This window comes from Petaurus breviceps, unplaced genomic scaffold, assembly GCF_028583685.1.
Source record: "Petaurus breviceps papuanus isolate PSGF00001 unplaced genomic scaffold, PetGlider_PUasm1.0 490, whole genome shotgun sequence".
Taxonomy (NCBI): domain Eukaryota; kingdom Metazoa; phylum Chordata; class Mammalia; order Diprotodontia; family Petauridae; genus Petaurus; species Petaurus breviceps.
Window position 1 is genome coordinate 15,342,545 of NW_027186352.1, and position 17,916 is coordinate 15,360,460.

Here is a 17,916-nt window from a genome sequence, read left to right on the forward strand (position 1 = left end):
TGCCTAGCCTTTCCAAGTATTCTAAAGTTGTAAAAAGTACTTTTTGTTGTTTCTTTTTACAATAACCTTGTGAAATAGGGAGTACATGTATCATTATTTCAGTGGCTATCCATTAAAGGATTTGGGTCAAGGGAGAGACTCAGTCCAAATGGTGCTGTGGGCAGATTAATCTTTCAGGGGTATTTAGGACAGGAATAGGGCCATAAAACAAAGGGCAGAAAGACCCATTAAGAGATTATTGCACTAAAATAGAAGTGAGAGTCACAGGTTGACAATGTGAAAGGTCGCAGTAAGACTCAGATTTCCAGTGAAAATGTCTGAAAGGGGAAGTAAGAACAATGATGAAGAATGCCAAAGAGAAAATGCTTCATCTAGTTTCAGACTGAACCAAAAGTCAGAAGCCTGCAAATGCTCAGGGCAAGGTTTCCACAGTGGAGGAAGCTACCAGTACAAGTAAATGCTGCGAAGTCTCAGGGCTTTCTGAGCAGAGATGGGAAAATGGGGCCTGTACTCAGTATCATCTCATAGGACCATAGAGCTGTGGGTGTCCTGAGTAGTTACTGTCTAGAGGGATCAGTATCTAATCTGTCTTCATAGGATTTAAAGACTTTGAGGCCTTTGAGAAGATTAGTGTGGGAGCTAACTGCACTAAATGGGACCTGAAACAGGCAGAATCTAGGCCAAAGCATAACAGGAAGCACCAAGGCACAAAACTCCTCCCTGCCCCATCCTCCACCCATAGGTCATTGCACCTGGAGAGAGGATGGGGCATTGCAAGCATCAGAAGATTCAGAGCCTGGTTACAGTATTTCAATAAATTATAAAAGAAAACTGCCCAGATACATTAGGACCCAAAGGCCAGAATCAGAATAGAGAATCTACTTACAACCTTCTGGGAGGAACCCTAACTTTAAATCACTTCAGAATGTTACTCTTAAATCAGAACTCCTTAAGAGTGAGATGTCAGTAACACTTCCTGCCTCCAGCTGTTGCTTCAGAGGGACTGCTTTCCCCATCCTGTGAGGGGCACCCACCCTGATGGAACACAGAAACATCAAAGCAGAAAGAACTCCAAATACCATCACAGTCATCTGCTAGCAACTCTTCTCCATTTCTTTAATTTGCTAATCACGCTTCTGTGATAAAGTGGGAATGTTGGGGAAAAGGTTATAATTAAGAACATTTATCAATCAAATACATTAAGTTGATAATAAATGCTGATAGATATTGCAAGGCACTATTAAAAATCTGCTTAATGTTTTTGTTTTCCTTTAGCATACGATGAGATCCAATGAATATCACTTTTATTTTGGATAATTTAGCTTGCTAGTAAATAAACAAATAAGATGGATCTGTATTTATATTGAATTCATTGTTCATTCTATGGACCAAAGGGAAAGGTTACTTGAAGAATAGAAATGACCCCGTTGTGTGTGGGATCCAGTTATACTGAAATGAAGAAAATGCTTCAGGAGGTTAGTGACATGCTGGAATCCAAATTCCTTCTGTATCTCTGGAGGAAAACAAGGAATTTGAATATAGCTCATCAAAGAAACAAGAAGGGAACAGATTTTCAAATCCTTGAAATCATTGCAATAATTCTTGATTTCTGTCTCTGAGCTGGGTACCACCCACTGTTGAAATCTACCTCTTTTTAAAAATTAAAATCTGCTTCCCCATCAGATGGAAAGAATAAATCTGAGGGCAGGCATGGCCCTGGTGAACTATGGCATCATGGAGAAAAAAACCTCAAATCTCCTTTAATAGGTAACCATGTCATACACTTCAGTGTTACAGACTTTGGGGGCCACATAATTGAAGATTTGAGAATTTCAGACCAAAACAAGAGGCAGCTGTTTTCATTAGGTATATTTTGGCACATACCTAACCAGAAAAGCATTATGAGTCTGAAAGCAGAGTCGTGACATATTAGAGTTCCAGCTTATTAAAACCTCAAAATGTACCGAAATAAAGAGCTTTGGCTTTTATTGGAGAGGCAGCATGCTGGAGGAATGCTGGACTTGGAGTCAGGAAGACCTCAGGCTCGGTGCCCAGATTTCTCAATTAAAAGCAGTGGGAGGATAGACAAACCACTATAGGTCTTTCAGTATGTTGCCTTGTCTACAAAATGGTGGTGGTAATGCAGGAACTCCCTCACAGGGCTGAGGTGAGGATCAAGTGCGACAGTGAGGGTAAGGGTCATCACAAACTTTAAAGCACTCTCTATGTGTCATGGGGTAGCTAGGTGGCAGCACAATGTGAAGAGCGCCAGGCCTAAAATCAGAAAGACTCATCTTCCTAAGTTCAAATCCAAGCTCAGACACTTAGTAACAGTGTGATCTTGAGCAAGTCACTTAACCCTGTTGGTCTCAGTTTCCTTATTTGTAAAATGAACTGGAGGCAAAAATGGAAAACCACTCCACTCTCTGCCAAAAAAACCCAGATAGGGTCAGGAAGAGTCAGACATGACTGAAAGTGACTGAACAATAACATGGCACTTATCAAAGCAGTCAAAATTGGGTATTCCCCCACCTCCACCCCATCTGCTGCATCCTTCCATTTGACTACTGAGTCAAGTGATGCTGGTACTTTTAGACATTTTTAATTCACACATCCTGCCAATTGATTTACCTTGGTTAAAAGGGGGGGTGTCATAGAGTTATAGGTGCAGAGGACTTGTCTCATATTATGGATGAGGAAACTGAGGTCCAGGTCACACAGCAAGCAAAGAGCAGGTCCAGGTCTTAAACCCAGGGTCTCTGGTCACAGATGAGTGTTCCTTCCCCTGGACTACATGGCCTCTGCAATAGGAAAGCATTGTCCTTAGAGCTGGTGTCCTTTCCTCCATTCATATTCCATTTTGGGCATCAAAAACATTTTAAAAAATTGCTCATATTTAATATAAGAATAATAGTAACTAACAACTATAATAAACTCAATTGACACAACTAGATCATGTTTGATTACTTTAAAATATTGAGAGGGATAGGGCTTTAATTGGTATAGAGAATTCCCAGTCAAGGAAACTCTCTACCAATGCAATGAGAACTCTCTCTGCTGTTCCTTAGAAAGGTCCCTGCAGAGTGAGAGCTTAATTGACATACCCAGGGTCAAGCAACTAGTGTACAGAATTTGAACTCAGGCCTTTTTTGCTAACTTTCTATTCACTAAGCCCCATTGCCTATGTAAAATAATAAATCAAACAATAATGTTGAAAATTATAGTAGTAAGACTTTGCAGACAAGAGAATTCAAATGGTCCATAGTTTTCTAAATGGTTTTAGGTTTGCACAATGTTTTCTTTAAACCAAAACTTTTAGATCAATCAGTCAATCAACAAACAGTTCTTAAGTGCCTACTATATGCCAGGGACTGTTCAAAGTACTGGAAATACCACCACCCACAAAGACTTTCTCCATTCCTGTCTCTTGGCTGTGTACCATCCAATGTTGGAATCTACCTCACATTTTGAAAATTAAATGTTGACTTTAGTTAGTCTTTGAAAGAAGCCTGACCATTCAGTGCTTGGAATTGAGGAAGGAGAGTGTTCCAGATGTGGGGATAACAAGCAGACATAATGTCCTGAGTCAGGAGATAGTGTGTCTTGTTGGAGGAACAAAGAGCCCAATGTCCTGGGATCTGAGTACAGAGTGGTGGTGGTAGGTGGAAGAAGATGGGGACAGGGCGTGACGGGTAGTAAAAGGCTTTGAATGCCAAAGACAGTGTTTATATTTGATACTGAAGGAGTCACTAGAATTTATTGAGTGGGGGCAGGGGCACCATGATCAGACCTGCACATTAGGGAGATTCCTTTGCAGAGTCTGGATGCAGATCAAAACATACTATTTCTCACTTTCTTTATTTTTATTATTAGTATTTCCCCTTTGGTCTGTGTCTTCTTTTACAACGTGACTAATGGGGAACTGTTTTGCATAATTGCACATGTATCACCCATATCAAATTTACCATCTCAGGGTAAAGAAGGTGGAAGGAAAAGGGAAAATTTGAAACTTGATTTAAAAAAAATGAACATCAAATTATATTTACATATAATTAGGAACCAATATTTTTCTTAAAAAAGATGATTCCTTTGATAGCTGAATAGAGGATGGGCTGCAGCAGGATGAAACTTGTGGCTGCAGACCAATGGAGAGATTATTGCAGTGCTCTGGTATGAGGTGATGAGACCCTGGCCTGGGGGCAGCAATGTCAGAAGACAGAAGAGGGCTTCCGAGAGAGATGTTCTGAAGAAGGATAACAGAATTTTTATCTTCATTGTAGAGAGGAGAAAACTGTGAATCTTATTCCTGTGGATTTCAAGGAAGCATGTGCAAAAGTAGCTTGTTTTTCTTTCTTTCAAATGAACTGTTCTTTGTTTTCCAAAATGGAGGGGAGTGTGACTATTGACCATTGCCTTTTTTTGTCTTCCAGTGTTCCCACATTCCAGAGCCTCCCTGAAGAGATCCTAAGCAAGCTGGCTGATGTTCTGGAAGAGGTAAGCTTCTGAATTCTTGTACTTTCTTTGATCCGGTTCAGCTCACAGGGCTCTATTCTTGCTGAACTCTCAGGAGGGAAGGAGCTTTGACTGACTGGGGATGGACCTTTGGTTTTTCCTGGAAAGTTTTAGCTGTAGCCCCACTATTGTCTTCAAATGAAAATAACTCTTAGAGTGTCCAAGGTTTATGTGTGGTTGGATAGTTCTGTCATCTTAATTAAGAATGGGGCAGGGGGCCTTGCCTTTTAGAAAATGTCATGTCACTGACATGAGTTTCATAGTTTTGCATAGATTGCCTTGATCTTTTAAATGCTGAATGATGGAAGATTCAATTGCAAGGTGTGAGATCAAAAGGAAGCCAATTCATTGAAGTACGCATGCCTGCCAACAGAGACATCCTGTGGTATAATCATTGTCATTTCACCTACTGTAGAGTAAGAGAGATCCCACTTGCTCCTCATAGCAACGGAAAGGGGGAACTGGGCACAAGAGAGTTAATATTTTGGAGAAGCTGAGTGAGGCTTGTCTGAAAAAAAGAAATCCCTACAGTTGGAGAATTCCTATGTAGAACAGGCATGTTGGGAAGAAATTAGAACCCCCCTCCCTGGAGGGCTTTAAGCAGGGACTGGATGACCACTGGGTGGCACAGTGGGTAGAGTGTTAGTCCTAGAGTCAGGAAGACTCATTCTCATGAGTTCACATCTGATCTCAGACACTTACTAGCTGTGTGACTTGGACAAGTGACTGAACCCTATTTGCTTCATTTCCTTATCTATAAAATTAGCTGAAGAAGGAAATGGCAAATCACTTCAGTATCTTTGCCAAGAAAACCCAAATCGGTCACTTAGAGTTGGACATGACTGAAACAACTCAACAATAAGAATGACTGCTCCCTGGGGGCAGTGTTCAAGAGAGCATTCTGGGTCAATAGCTGTTGTCTTAGATGGCGGCCTCTGAGGGCCTTTCCAGGTATGAGATACTGTGATTCAGGGGAAGTGATGTTGCGCAAAGAGCCTGTGGGTCCTCTTTCCAAGCTTGGAAGGGATATTGGTAGAGAAGTGTGTGAGTATATTCAGGAAACAGCTTCCCTAAGAGTCTAAGGGGGAGCTAGAGGTGAGATTAGTCAGCCCCTAGGTTCAAAGCACTGTGGTGATGGGTTCCATTCAATTCAACAAACCTCCCTCATGTATACAGAACTACGTTGAAGGTAGAAAACAGATTCAGGACCCACCCTTGACACCTACTCACTGTTACCCTGATCGAGTTTCTTAACCTCTCCATACTTTAGGAGCCTGCTCACCCAGGCTCTGCAGCCCACAATGCCACAGGGTGTGACAGACCCAGGTTTAAATGTAACTGAAAAATATTTATAAAAAAAAAAATAAACAGATACTACTAACATGGATTCTTTGGGTTTCTAAGGCAATATATGACCCCCAGAGATCCTCAGTGTGTGTATATGGTGTGTGTATATGAGTTTGATGGCACCCTATGGCCAAATCTCCAAGACTAGAAATTCCTGAGCAGCTGCTGACCTGTGCTGGGCAGCCTCAGCACCTGGGAGTCCTTTTTATCAAAGAAATCACAGTTCTGGTCCCTTTACCCATCTCTGGGTCAGACAAACACAGAGTTTCTACCCTTGGGGTGTTTGCTTCCTACGGAGTCAGTCTAGTAGTATTTATTACTCACCCACTAGGTGCAATGGAGTTGGAAACAATATGTAGACATGAGGAATTATATACAAAATATATATGTGAAATCTGGAGGGGTGAAAGATTACAAAGTGGGCAATCTGAGAAGGCTTGTCGTAAGAGGCATCTCCCTTAAAGAAAGGAGGGGGCCAAAGAAGCAGAGAGGAGAATGACCATTTTACTGCATGCAGAGGCTTGGATGGGTCAGTAGAACATGATGCATGGGAACGTGAAGGTGACTTGTTTAGCTGAATTAAGCATATTGGAGCAAGGAAATAGCCCAGACTGAAATTTGTTGACCTGTATTGTTGGAAGCATTGAACTGTGGAGATTGATCGTAGAGAAAATATCACTTATTGAGAGTATTTCACTGTTAGTGCTACTAAACAGGCTGATATGTATTACTACCACAGGCAGATGGAAGGCCTGGGAATGACTGAGTTAAGCTCCATTGCAGTGCAGCCTCTGGTCAAGATGACCAAAAGCTGTGTAAGGACCAAGGAGAGCCACGGGGATGAGGTCAGGGTCAGGTCACTAGACTGGGTTTAGAAACATAGAGACCTGAGTAGAGAGGTGAAACAGATGCCTCCAACAACCAATGCATTCAAAGTCAGTTTGATAAGCCCAAGCTGAGATAGTGGGAATTTTTATCGAGTGAGGCAGTAGGAGCATTCAGGACCAGGAGAACCCCGATTACTTGGCTATTCCTGGTGACAAGGCCTCATTGCGCAAGCCATGATGCCAAAGGAAGACCATCTACTTACTATCCTGGGCTTTTAAGATCATGAATTTGGAGCTTCTGGGAATACGATCTTTATTTTTCCTAAGGCTACATTCAGATTTTAAAGTCAGAGACAGAAGGCCTATCAGTATCACTGAGACCAACTCTCAGTTGTAACAGATAAGGAAACTGAGGTTCAGAAAGCTTAAGTCACTTGTCCAAAGCCATAAAGGAAATACAAGGCAGGCAGATCTGGGATCTGAGTCCAGGTCTCCTGACTCCGAGTATGATGCTTCAGTTATTCAGAATGCTATCAAACAGTTCTATTTTTTTGTAAAGTTGAAACCATTTCATTTTCTCCCAAAGGCTGAACTCTAGAACCACCCACAAAATGTCAAAGTTTCTTATCTGTAAATTCCCATTCTTTGACTGATTTTCATTCATCCTCCCCATGACCCAATTCTCTTATCCAGCCCTCCCTGGTGATCACAGAGTGTTATACATGGACTTGGAACTTCACATGTCAAAAATTCCAGAAGACAGAGAATTTCAGTGTTTTCTTTAAGACTTAGCCTTTCCACCTGGGATGTTTGTTAATAAGATTTTGCTTCTTTCCACCATTCTGTTGCTTTCTCTGTTAAATACCCAGGAGGTTGTGGAATGCCTATGTTTGCATCCAGTTGCAGCAAACTGTAAATCTATGTGGCCAGGAAATGAAGACCCTGTAGGGGCCTTGGTTCCTTTGATAAATGTGGAGATAAATGTCACAGGAGAGAAAAAATAAAAGCCACAGCTCAGAATTCTCCAAATCATCCCAAGGAAAGACAACCCCTCCATGCTTGATGCTGCTAACCCTTACCCTAATCAGAAGATTGCTGAATTTAGGGGTGAATTGCAGAAGCCACCATGCTTACTGCACCAAGATGGATGGCATGTGGAAGCATCTAATTAAATATCCACGCATTTGTTCTGAGAACCAAAAATGGGGAAGGGAAACAGACTAAGCAGAAACTGCACAAATAAATATACTTTGCCAGATATGAAATTGCCCAATGTGAGGTTAATGAACAATCAGTATGAGAAATGGGACTTTGCTATTTGTGTAAAAGAAGAGGCAGTAAGCAGATGAAGTGTGATCACTCTGGAAGAATGAAAGCAATAGTCAGGGTCCATGATGGTGATGGTGATTGCCTTTACAGGATAATGGATCTTTCTTCTCTTTAAAAAAAAAAGTAAAAAGGAGAGGGGGGGAATTTTTCCAGGCAAACTCCTATTATCTCCCAGTCTTCACCACTGACTCGTTTCCATATGCCTCCAAATATGCCTAGGTCCTCCCATTTATATATATGTATGTATGTATGTATATTCTATGTAAGAGAAATACCTTCTTGACAAGTGTTTACAGCATGTGTTGGAGGTGCAAGAGAGCAGAGGCAAACAGCCCTAAGGAGGCAACTTTAATAGTCTTGACACCTTTCTTGATTAATCTGAAGGTTAACATCCTCAACACCTCTTGGATTACTTTGTACTTATTACTAATATGAAAGGTGCCATAACTAACTGTTAGTTCTGTAGTAGGGCAAGTTCAGTGGCACAGCACAGAGTGAAATTCCATCTTCCCTGGCTACATGCAGCAATGCCTGGAATGAAGGTGCCCGTTCGTTCCTGAGTCTAAGACCAGATCTTATAGTTTAAGCAATGATCTTTGACTCCTCTGACTCCCAGAAGAAGGTAAGGAGATGAGGCGTCTGGTAGAGTAGACTAGGAAGTTGGGCCATGGGAGACAGCACAGAATGTTGGGTGTGATGTTCCAAAGTCGGGCAAGGAAGCAATGCAGGCATGCTTGAAGAAAATGGAGGTGACAGGAAGTGTGCCCTCCCCACTAACCACCGACACACACGTAAATCCCTGTGGCAGTCTAAGTCACCCCACACTGGTTCTGTCTGTTTGTATTAGGATGGTGATGGAGGGAAAGAGGGAACAATGGCATATTAAAGAGATGATGAGGAGACAAGACTGACAAAACTTGCTTGTTGTTATTCACCCTTCTTTTTTAAAGACCAATGGTGATGTCTTCACTTGTGCATGAATTGAATTTGGATGTGGCAGAGTTGCGTAGTCATCAACCTCACTCTCTCCCTGAGCCATCCAAGTCCAGTGGCAGGCCTAAAGTCAAGAGAACTGGCAATGAGCTGGGCCACAGCGGATGACCTGGGTGTCTTTGATGCCCAACCGAGTTCAACGTGCTCCACAGTACCTGCTTCAGTCCCCTTCATGACGGTTGCAGCAAATTGTTCTCATCTGCCCATTCTGCTGGAGAAAAGTATTCACATGTCTAGGGCAGACATCCTCCTAACTCACTGACAGCTTACCCTCAACCTGCTTTAACCCATCTGCTGAGGCGCTTAGCCGGGTTGTGACCGCTATGCATGTGAAAGCTTCATAGAGACTCAAGTGAGATTTGAGTGAAGGTGGACACCACAGGTGGATGAATAGCCCCCAAAAGGGCTTGGTAAGCCCCGCACCAGAGGTATGAATACTCCATTAAGGGGGACCATCATTCTGATTACCGATGGCAATGAGAGACCAAGTCAGAGAGTGCTCTGGGGCCTTTGTAGACTGCCTGGTGATCTCTGTTGTCCTGGGCTCTGGTGAGACCTGGTAGTAAATCATTTGGAAGAGGTAAAGAGATGGTGCCAAGTTTACAAGCATGGAAGATAAGGACAAGAAACTAGTAGGGATTAATAGATTTTTGAGGGGTGGAATACACCTTATTTAAATGAATCAATGAAACTGTAAATGGTCATGAAAAGATACATATAAATTATTTTATTTGTTAAAATTGACTATAACTCATTATAAAATAAGTGTAAGTGGTGCTGAAATTCAATAAAGGAAGTCAGGTGGAGTAGTAGATAGAGTGCTGGCCTTGGAATCTGGAAGACCTGGGTTTGAATCCTGCCACAGACTCTTAGAAAACGTGGAAACTATAGCCTAGTCCTTTAGCCATTCTGTATCCCAGCCTCCCTATCTGTAAAATGGAATGGACTGACTCAGTGGCTTCTAATGTCCTTTCTAGCTCCAAATCTGTGCTCCTATGATCAAAACAATAAAACATTTAATTTCTAACATTTAAAAAGAGGGGTTACCTCCCCTGGCAGATTGAGCATCCTTGGGCCTTGTGAGAAGAATATAGAGGTCAATCGGAACTCCTTTTGCTGAGATCTTGTTTTAAGAAATGGAAAGTGTTTCTGAGCATCATCTCTGAAGACTACCAAGGGTAACTCATCTTCGGGCCAGCCTGTGCTCTGGCAGGATTATTTGAGATGTCCAGAAAGTGTACTTGGAGCCTTTTAATTGACCATTTGTTTTTACAAGTGACTGGATTCTTAATGAGACCAAGCCTACCTGGAAGTTATTCTCAGGGAGGAAGACAGGGGATATATTTTCAAGTGGGTATGTATAGTTTTGCTGAGGAATTGATTTCTTTTAAAATAAATTTTATTGATTTAATAATGTATGATATAATATAAGATATCAAAGAACTTAAAGAGGGGAAAATGTTTAAAGACGTTAGCTCTCTCGCAGGGCAAATTCAGTGCTGCTGTGACCTACTGTCTTCCCTGATTGGGGACAGTCATGCCTGGAATGAAGGAGCCCATTCCCTCCTGAGTCTAAGCCCAGATCCTATCGTTTAACCAATGATCTTTGCCCAAAAAGACAATTAAAAAACAAAAGCCTGACAGCAATATTTTTCCACACTCTAATCCTCCCACTGTTACAAAGAAAAGGGGAAGGTACCTTGTGATCTCTCTTTTGGGGTCAAGTTTGGTCATTAACATTTCATAGCATTCAGTTGCAGTTGGCTTGCTGTTTTCAGGGGCATCTTATTGTTATCATCGACATTATTCTCATAATTTTATTCACTTTACTTTGTTTCAGTTCATCTGTCTTCCCATCTTCCTCTGTATTCAACAAGCTGGTTATTTCTCATAGCAACATCATATTCTGTTAACATTCACATTCCACAACTTTTTGGTTATCCCACAATTGATGGGAATTCACTTATTTTCTGTTCTTAACTACCACAAAGTGTTACCATTAATACTTTAGTATGTATATCTCCTTTCTTTTTAACACAGTATTCCTTAATGAAGGGGCCCAACAGAAAAATCTCTGCATCAAAGGGTATGAACAGTTTAGTCACTTTCTTAGTTGTGATTGTAGTTGTTGACTCAGTTGTGTCAGTCATGTTGAGTCTTTGTGACCCTGTTTGGGATTTTCTTGGCAAAGTTACTGGAATGGTTTATAATTTTCTTCTCCAGCTCATTTTACAGATGAGGAAACTGAGGTAAAAGTGACTTGCCCAGGGTCATACAAATAATAAGTGTCTGTGGCCAGATTGGATCTCAGGGAATCTTCCTGTCTTAAACCTGACATTCTATCCACAGTTCTAACATAGCTGCCCTAGTCACTTTCTTTTTATAATTCCGTGTTGCTTTCCAAAATGCTTGGATCCATTTATAGTTTTACTAACTTTGCATTATGTGTTAGTCTTGTCCAATACTGATTGTTCCACTTTGCCAGTTTCCTGATTATTGGGTGCAACAGTTGAGATGTTTTGACTTCCATTTCTCTAATAATTTCAATTTGGAAGATTCTTTCATGTGATTGTTAAGAGTTTGCAAGTCCTTTGAGGACTTTCATTCATATGCTTAGACTATTTATGTATTGAGAAAAGGCTTCTGGTTTTGTTTATTGTTGTGAGGTGTCTATGTATCTTCAATGTCAGATACTTCTCAGTGATAAGAATTTAAAAACCAAGTTACCACTTCCCTTTTCATTCTAGCTGCATTTATTTTGTTACTGATGATTTGGTTTCAATTTCATGTAATTAAAATGATCCATTTTGTCTGTTATAATCACCTCCCTTCCCTGTTTGGTTAAGAATTTATCCCCCAATCATCGTGTGTGTTTGTATGTGTATGTTTGTGTGTGTGACTGTGTGACCCAGAGGAAGCCATTACTCCTCTGAGCTTCAAGGATCTCCCTGGAACTTATCTATTAATTGATAGACTTGTGATTCATAGCTTTGTAATCTATTCCAGTGAAGGGAAGTTTGTTCTTAGTATGATTTTGTCTAAATCTGTGAATGGTGTGATGTAGGGAACTTCCTGTGGGGAAAATCCCTTTACTATTTCAGATCAGAAACAGTCTTGTAAATTGAATTCTTAGAGAATTATAACATTTTATAACATTTATTTTATAACACTTTATAACATTTATTTAAATATGCACAACTAATTTGTTGGTTTGTCTTACTCTGTAGAGGCAGCAACTAAACTGGCCTTTATAAATTGGGCCAGGATTGAGATGCTTATAGCAGAATGTAAGCCCTGAGGGAAGAGATGGTTTCAATTGTGTTTTTGTATCTTCATGCACATCGCAGCACATAATAAGCATTTAATAAAGCTTGGTGAATTTAATTGTCTTGGACCCAGCCCATCTACTTGTCCAGATATCCCAATTTAACAAAATATATTTGCATCAATTCACAAGTAACTTCTTAATTCACTCCCTTCTCCTGAGACTATCAGAAACCCTTAGCAAAGGCATGAAAGTGACGAGTGTGAAATTATAAGGAAAGGTCTAATTTTCCCATTCTTAATGTCACAATCTAATATACTTTTCCCCTCTTCATAACATTATGATGAATTCCACAGAGTCACATCACATTGTTTCAAATACTTCTGCTAATCTCCTGCTGGGAAATATTTCACTGCAATTATCACTTACCCAAACAGAATGTAATTGGGTTCTGGGAACAAAACCTCCCCAATCTCCACTCACCCCCCCCAAAAAAAAGATACAATGACACCTTTGCAGATATAAGGAAAACAAAAGTAATTTCCTAGGGATCAAACAAATACAAAGTAACTTATTCCTGAAAATTAATCCAAATTTAGCAACCTGGGTCCTGCCAGGTAGTTGTCACATCTAAGGAAATGAGAAAAGATGCAGTTTGTTAAAAATTACAGATAGAAGGAAAATTCTGAGGTCAGCCTCACTGAGTGACCAGGAGCCCTAGAACAACTCAGATTTGCTTTTTATGTCTCCCAGCCAGGAATCCGATATTTATCATCATCTCTGCAAGTCAAGCAAAGGTTCTGGTGAAAATCTCATTTTTAAAGATGTAAAACAAATTAGAATCACAGCTTGGAGTTTTTGAAATTAGGTATCCATGCAGAATCCCTCTTTTTTCCCATGAAGCCTAGTCTCAAGTCCAGCATTGGATTTGATTTTCTCAAAATAAAGCATTTCTTTTCATTTCAGCAACTTTTTTAGAAAACTAGGTACTCCTTAAGTGTCTTTTTTCAGTTCTGTGCCTTTTGAAGATTGGATTTCAGAGATGGGTGTTATAGTCTAATCATGGACCACTGGACCTACCTCTTGGGGGATTTGTTTATATCTGTTTCTCTAGTGGATTTTTATGCCATCATTGGGTTGACAGGGCTTTAAACACATGACATTTCCAAACCCCTGGATTATAAAAAAGAAACAAACAGACAAAAGAAAAAAGTGAAATGGGAAAGAAAATGATAGTAGAGAGAAGGTCAGGAGAGGTGGAAAGATAATAGGTATTTGGAAACTCTGCACAGCCTAGTGGCCCAGTAATAAGCAAAATATGAGTATGTATACTGTAGGTACGAATACCTCCCTCACCCAGTCTTCCAATGTTTGTGGTCTCCGACATCCAGCCTCAGACATTTACTAGTTGTGTGTCCCTCGGCAAGTCACTTAACTTCTGTCTGCTTCTGTTTTCTCATCTGCAAAATGGGGATAATCATAGCACCTATTCCTCAGGGGTTAAATATTTTGAAGTCCTTTCAAACTTTAAAGTACTATATGATTGCTAGCTATTATTCTTATTAATGATTGAATTAAAATCAATTCTAGTGAAAATCAAGTTATGTTTAAAAGCCAAGTTCATGGACTTCAGATTCAGAACCACTTTGACAATCCAAGCCTTCCCTATTGACAACAGGTCCAACAGAGCTGACTGCATTCTTTGTGTCTTTTCCCAATGTTTTCACAAAGACTGCTTCCATATGCTGCCTTCTTCCTCATGCCCATTTGCATTCTAGCTAGTGAGCCAGATTCAAGGTTGTAGAAGTCCTTGATTAAACTATAGGAATGCCACTGAAACTCCTTCTTCTGCCCTCACTCTCAAATTGACTTTCAAGAAGTTAAGAAAAGGGTGAGAATTTCATGTTATTTGGAGCTAGAAGTAACACAATATGAGCAGGGGAGAGATCTACTCATGCCTTATTATTCTTTTTAGGTAGGGAAAGCTGATTTCCTTAGGCTGTTGGCTATTTGGGCATGGCATCTGACAGGCGCAGAGGACCAGGCATCAACCTATGTCTCCCTTTGTTCATCTGGTAAGGGAGGGCAGAAAGATTCCCATGGAGGAGAATATGGAAAGAAGAAAGACACAGGATTTGTCACTGTGTTGCTGAGATGATCATAGGGTCATTGATTTAGGGTTTGAAGAACCTCATTTTACAGATAAGGAATCTGAGGTCCAAGAACCTAACTGATACAAAACAGAGATCTTCTCTGTCTGAATTGATATCCTCAGATATACACTCCTTCATTTGTCTATCTTTCAGTTATGTCTGGCTCTTCATGACCCCATTTAGGATTTTCTTGGCAATATATATATATATATATATATATATATATATATACTGGAGTGATTTAACATTTCCTTCTTCAGTTCATCTGAAAGATGAGGAAACTAAGGCAAATAGGGTAAAGTGACTTGCCCAGGGTCACAGAGCTAGTAAGTGTCTGAGGCTAGATTTGAAATCACAAAATTGAGCCTTGCTGACTTCAGACCCAGCACCCTATCCATTGTACCACCTGGGTGGCCACTGCTTCTTTATAGAAGTGAGATATTTTTTTCATGAATGCAGACAGAAGGGAGAAATAAGTTCTTCCCTTTAGGAGTTCACATTCTTTTAAATAATACTCTAGATTTATAGATAGACTGGTGGTGTATTGTGTGTGTGCACATATGTGTTTATTTCTGTGACTTTTATTGATAGGAAGCTTCCTGGTGTGAAGACTCTATCAACTCTTCTGAGCAGTCAGGTGACTTACCTGGGTTACCCAGTTAACTACCTGATTCTTCCTGACTCTGAAGCCAAGCATCTCTCTGCAATTCCATACTGCCTCTCATATATAAAAACAATATAATGTTAATATGTTTGTGTGTGTGTGAATATGGCAGCAGTTCTAGTTAATGGCATATATTAATCACATACATATTTGCATGCTAACATACATGTTGATATATATATATGTATATAGATACATTTTAATGGTAGACAGTATAGAAGAAGCAAGATCTTATATTCAGAAGACCTGCTATCAGGAGTCTTGGACCTAACACACACTTATGATGTGATCTTGGGGAAATTCCTTGGGTTGACTTAATGTCAAATTTCTTCTCTCGAAAATGGGGCCCAGGGTACCTACATGGGTAACCATGTGCTGTAATTGGGTGGGAATTGTTTGCAAGCCTTAGTTATAGACCTAATAGCTCACTTTTTTTGTTCTAGTCCCTAAAAGCACTCTAAGTATATGCACTTGCTCCATTCTCATGCCAGCCTTATGAGGCAGACGCTTAGCATATCTTTATTTTGCAGATGGAGAAATTGATGGATGTTGAGCAGCTTTTTCTGGGTTACACAGCTAAGTGTGATTGCACAGTAAGCATCAGAGGTAGATTTCAACCCAGGACTTCTTACTTGCTCCAAACTCTGATTCCTCTTACATTCACATTTCTAGGATGTTCTTATATTCAGACAATGTTAAGAATAATGTTGTGGTCTCAGGGTAAGAGAACTGATATTTTTCAGACTGACCAAAAATGACTTTCAGGTTTTCCATGTGCTGAGATAAATCAAGATTAAGACAAACTTTTTTTCACACTTACCCCACCCCCAGTTCACATGCTGGGAGACCCAATTGTAAGGAAAGGATATTGTTCAACCAACAGCAATCAATGTCAATGATCTTGGGAAGTGGCCAGAGGCTGCTCCCCTTAAATGTGTCATTCTTTGTGGAACAGTATACAACATAATCCATTTAATTCCTTCTTTTATTTGTTTAAAAGGAAAAGTACCTCATAGTATTCAGCCTTAATCAGAAAAAGCTACATTGCTAGGGTCCTTTGGAGGGGACTGTTTCATTTTTAATCAAGTCACCACAAATGGAGAAGTGTGGATAATCCTAGAGAGAGCAAGACTGTATTCTTAATTTCACAAAGGGGGAATTACTAAGATTAGTTAAGGGTATCCCAGTGTTATGAGAATGTTAAGAAATATGCTATTTCCCCCATGAATGTATTCAGCTTAACAATCTTCCTTAGAAACTTGGTGTAATAAAGTTCTTCTGACTGACTTCTTTGTTCTGGTGTTTCTCCAGTCCTGGATCTCCAGAGATCGAGGCAGGGAATTTGAGTGGGTAGATGACTAAAATTAGAGGCAAAAAGATAGATTTCTCACATTTCCTATCTCTGGGACCACCAGGAAGTCACTGATCTGTGAACTCAATTTCCTCAACTGTACAACATGGAGAGCAAGACCTATAGCAGCAGCATTGCAGGACTGACTGAGCCATATGGGAAATCTGCTGGGTGCAATGCAGCTCAGACATTAAAAGCCTCCATCCATTTCAGTTTGTATCAGGCATCTAATGCTGCTTCCCATCAGGTCCCCCTCAAGCTAGAGGACCCTTGGGAGGTACCAAAGGCTTAGCAATACACCGAATACTAGAAGGATATAACTTTCACCTGTTTCATTTTTATGTTCAAATTGTATACAGTGGTTTGACAAATGTGAATATATAATCACCCAAGGTTGTAGCAATGATTAGTGACAGTAGAAAAATCACAATCTAAATAAGACCATTATTCTGTTCAGGAAGGAGGTCCCAGGAGAAACAATAAAGTTTTGAGTTTTCAATAATTTAAAATGGTGGGAGGAGAGAGAATCCAATGAAAGGGAGATGTCCTCGGTATTATCACCAAGCTTCTTAAACAGGGAAATAAAAGATTATCTATCTATCTATCTGCATGTCTATCTGCACATATATGTACACACGTATGCACACAATATAATCTGCACACACGTGCACAGCCATGTGTGCACACATGTTTGCATTGTAATATTTACATACATGCACGTCTATCTAGCTGTCTCCCCCACCATCTGTCCACCAGGGGTTCTATGGCCATTAGACATGGGGCCTGTTAAGACAATCAGAGCAGTAGTTCATCAATCACCACCCACTGCTTTAATCCCCTGTGTGGATTAGACTATGTTCTAATTTCAGGCAGGTGTGCAGATACACAAATATGTCAAATGCATTGACTTCTGCCCCTCCAACTTGCTATTTCCCTTCCCCTCTGTCTCTTCGTTATCAAGGTCATTAGTTTAGAAGACATTTCATTATGCCATAGTAGTGAATGAAAACATAATCTTTATTATTGCATGATCAGAGTACTAACCATATGTAACATGGGCTGTACATTCCATTTAATGACAAATTTAACCCGTCCACTCCCAAACCTAGGCAAGAAAAACCTTACTCTGGGGCAGCCAGGTGGCGCAGTGAGTAAGAGCACTGGCCCCAGCTTGGGGAGACCTGGGATCAGTTCCGGCCTCAGATACTCGGCACCCACACAAAAATAACTGGCTGTGTAACCTTGAGCAAGTTACTTAACCCCATTTGCAGAAAGAGAGAGAGAGAGAGAGAGAGAGAGAGAGAGAGAGAGAGAGAGAAGGAGAGAGGGAGGAAGGGAGGGAGGGAAGGAGGAAGGAAGGAAGCAAGGAAGGAAGGAAGGAAGGAAAGGAGGAAGCAAGGAAGGAAGGAAGGAAGGAAAGGAGGAAGCAAGGAAGGAAGGAAGGAAGGAAAGAAGGAAGGAAGGAAGGAAGGAAG

General features: G+C 40.5%; 1 protein-coding gene across 2 annotated transcripts in view; it reads left to right on the top strand.

The window, feature by feature from the left end:
* The window catches only part of PRKG1 (protein kinase cGMP-dependent 1), a 1,429,727-nt gene that overhangs the window by 1,054,348 nt on the left and 357,463 nt on the right, over positions 1–17,916 (top strand). For both annotated transcript variants that reach the window (XM_069101811.1, XM_069101810.1), the window contains exon 5: positions 4,431–4,494. In XM_069101811.1, coding sequence (XP_068957912.1) covers positions 4,431–4,494 — 64 coding nt within the window. The remainder of the gene's footprint in view (positions 1–4,430; positions 4,495–17,916) is intronic.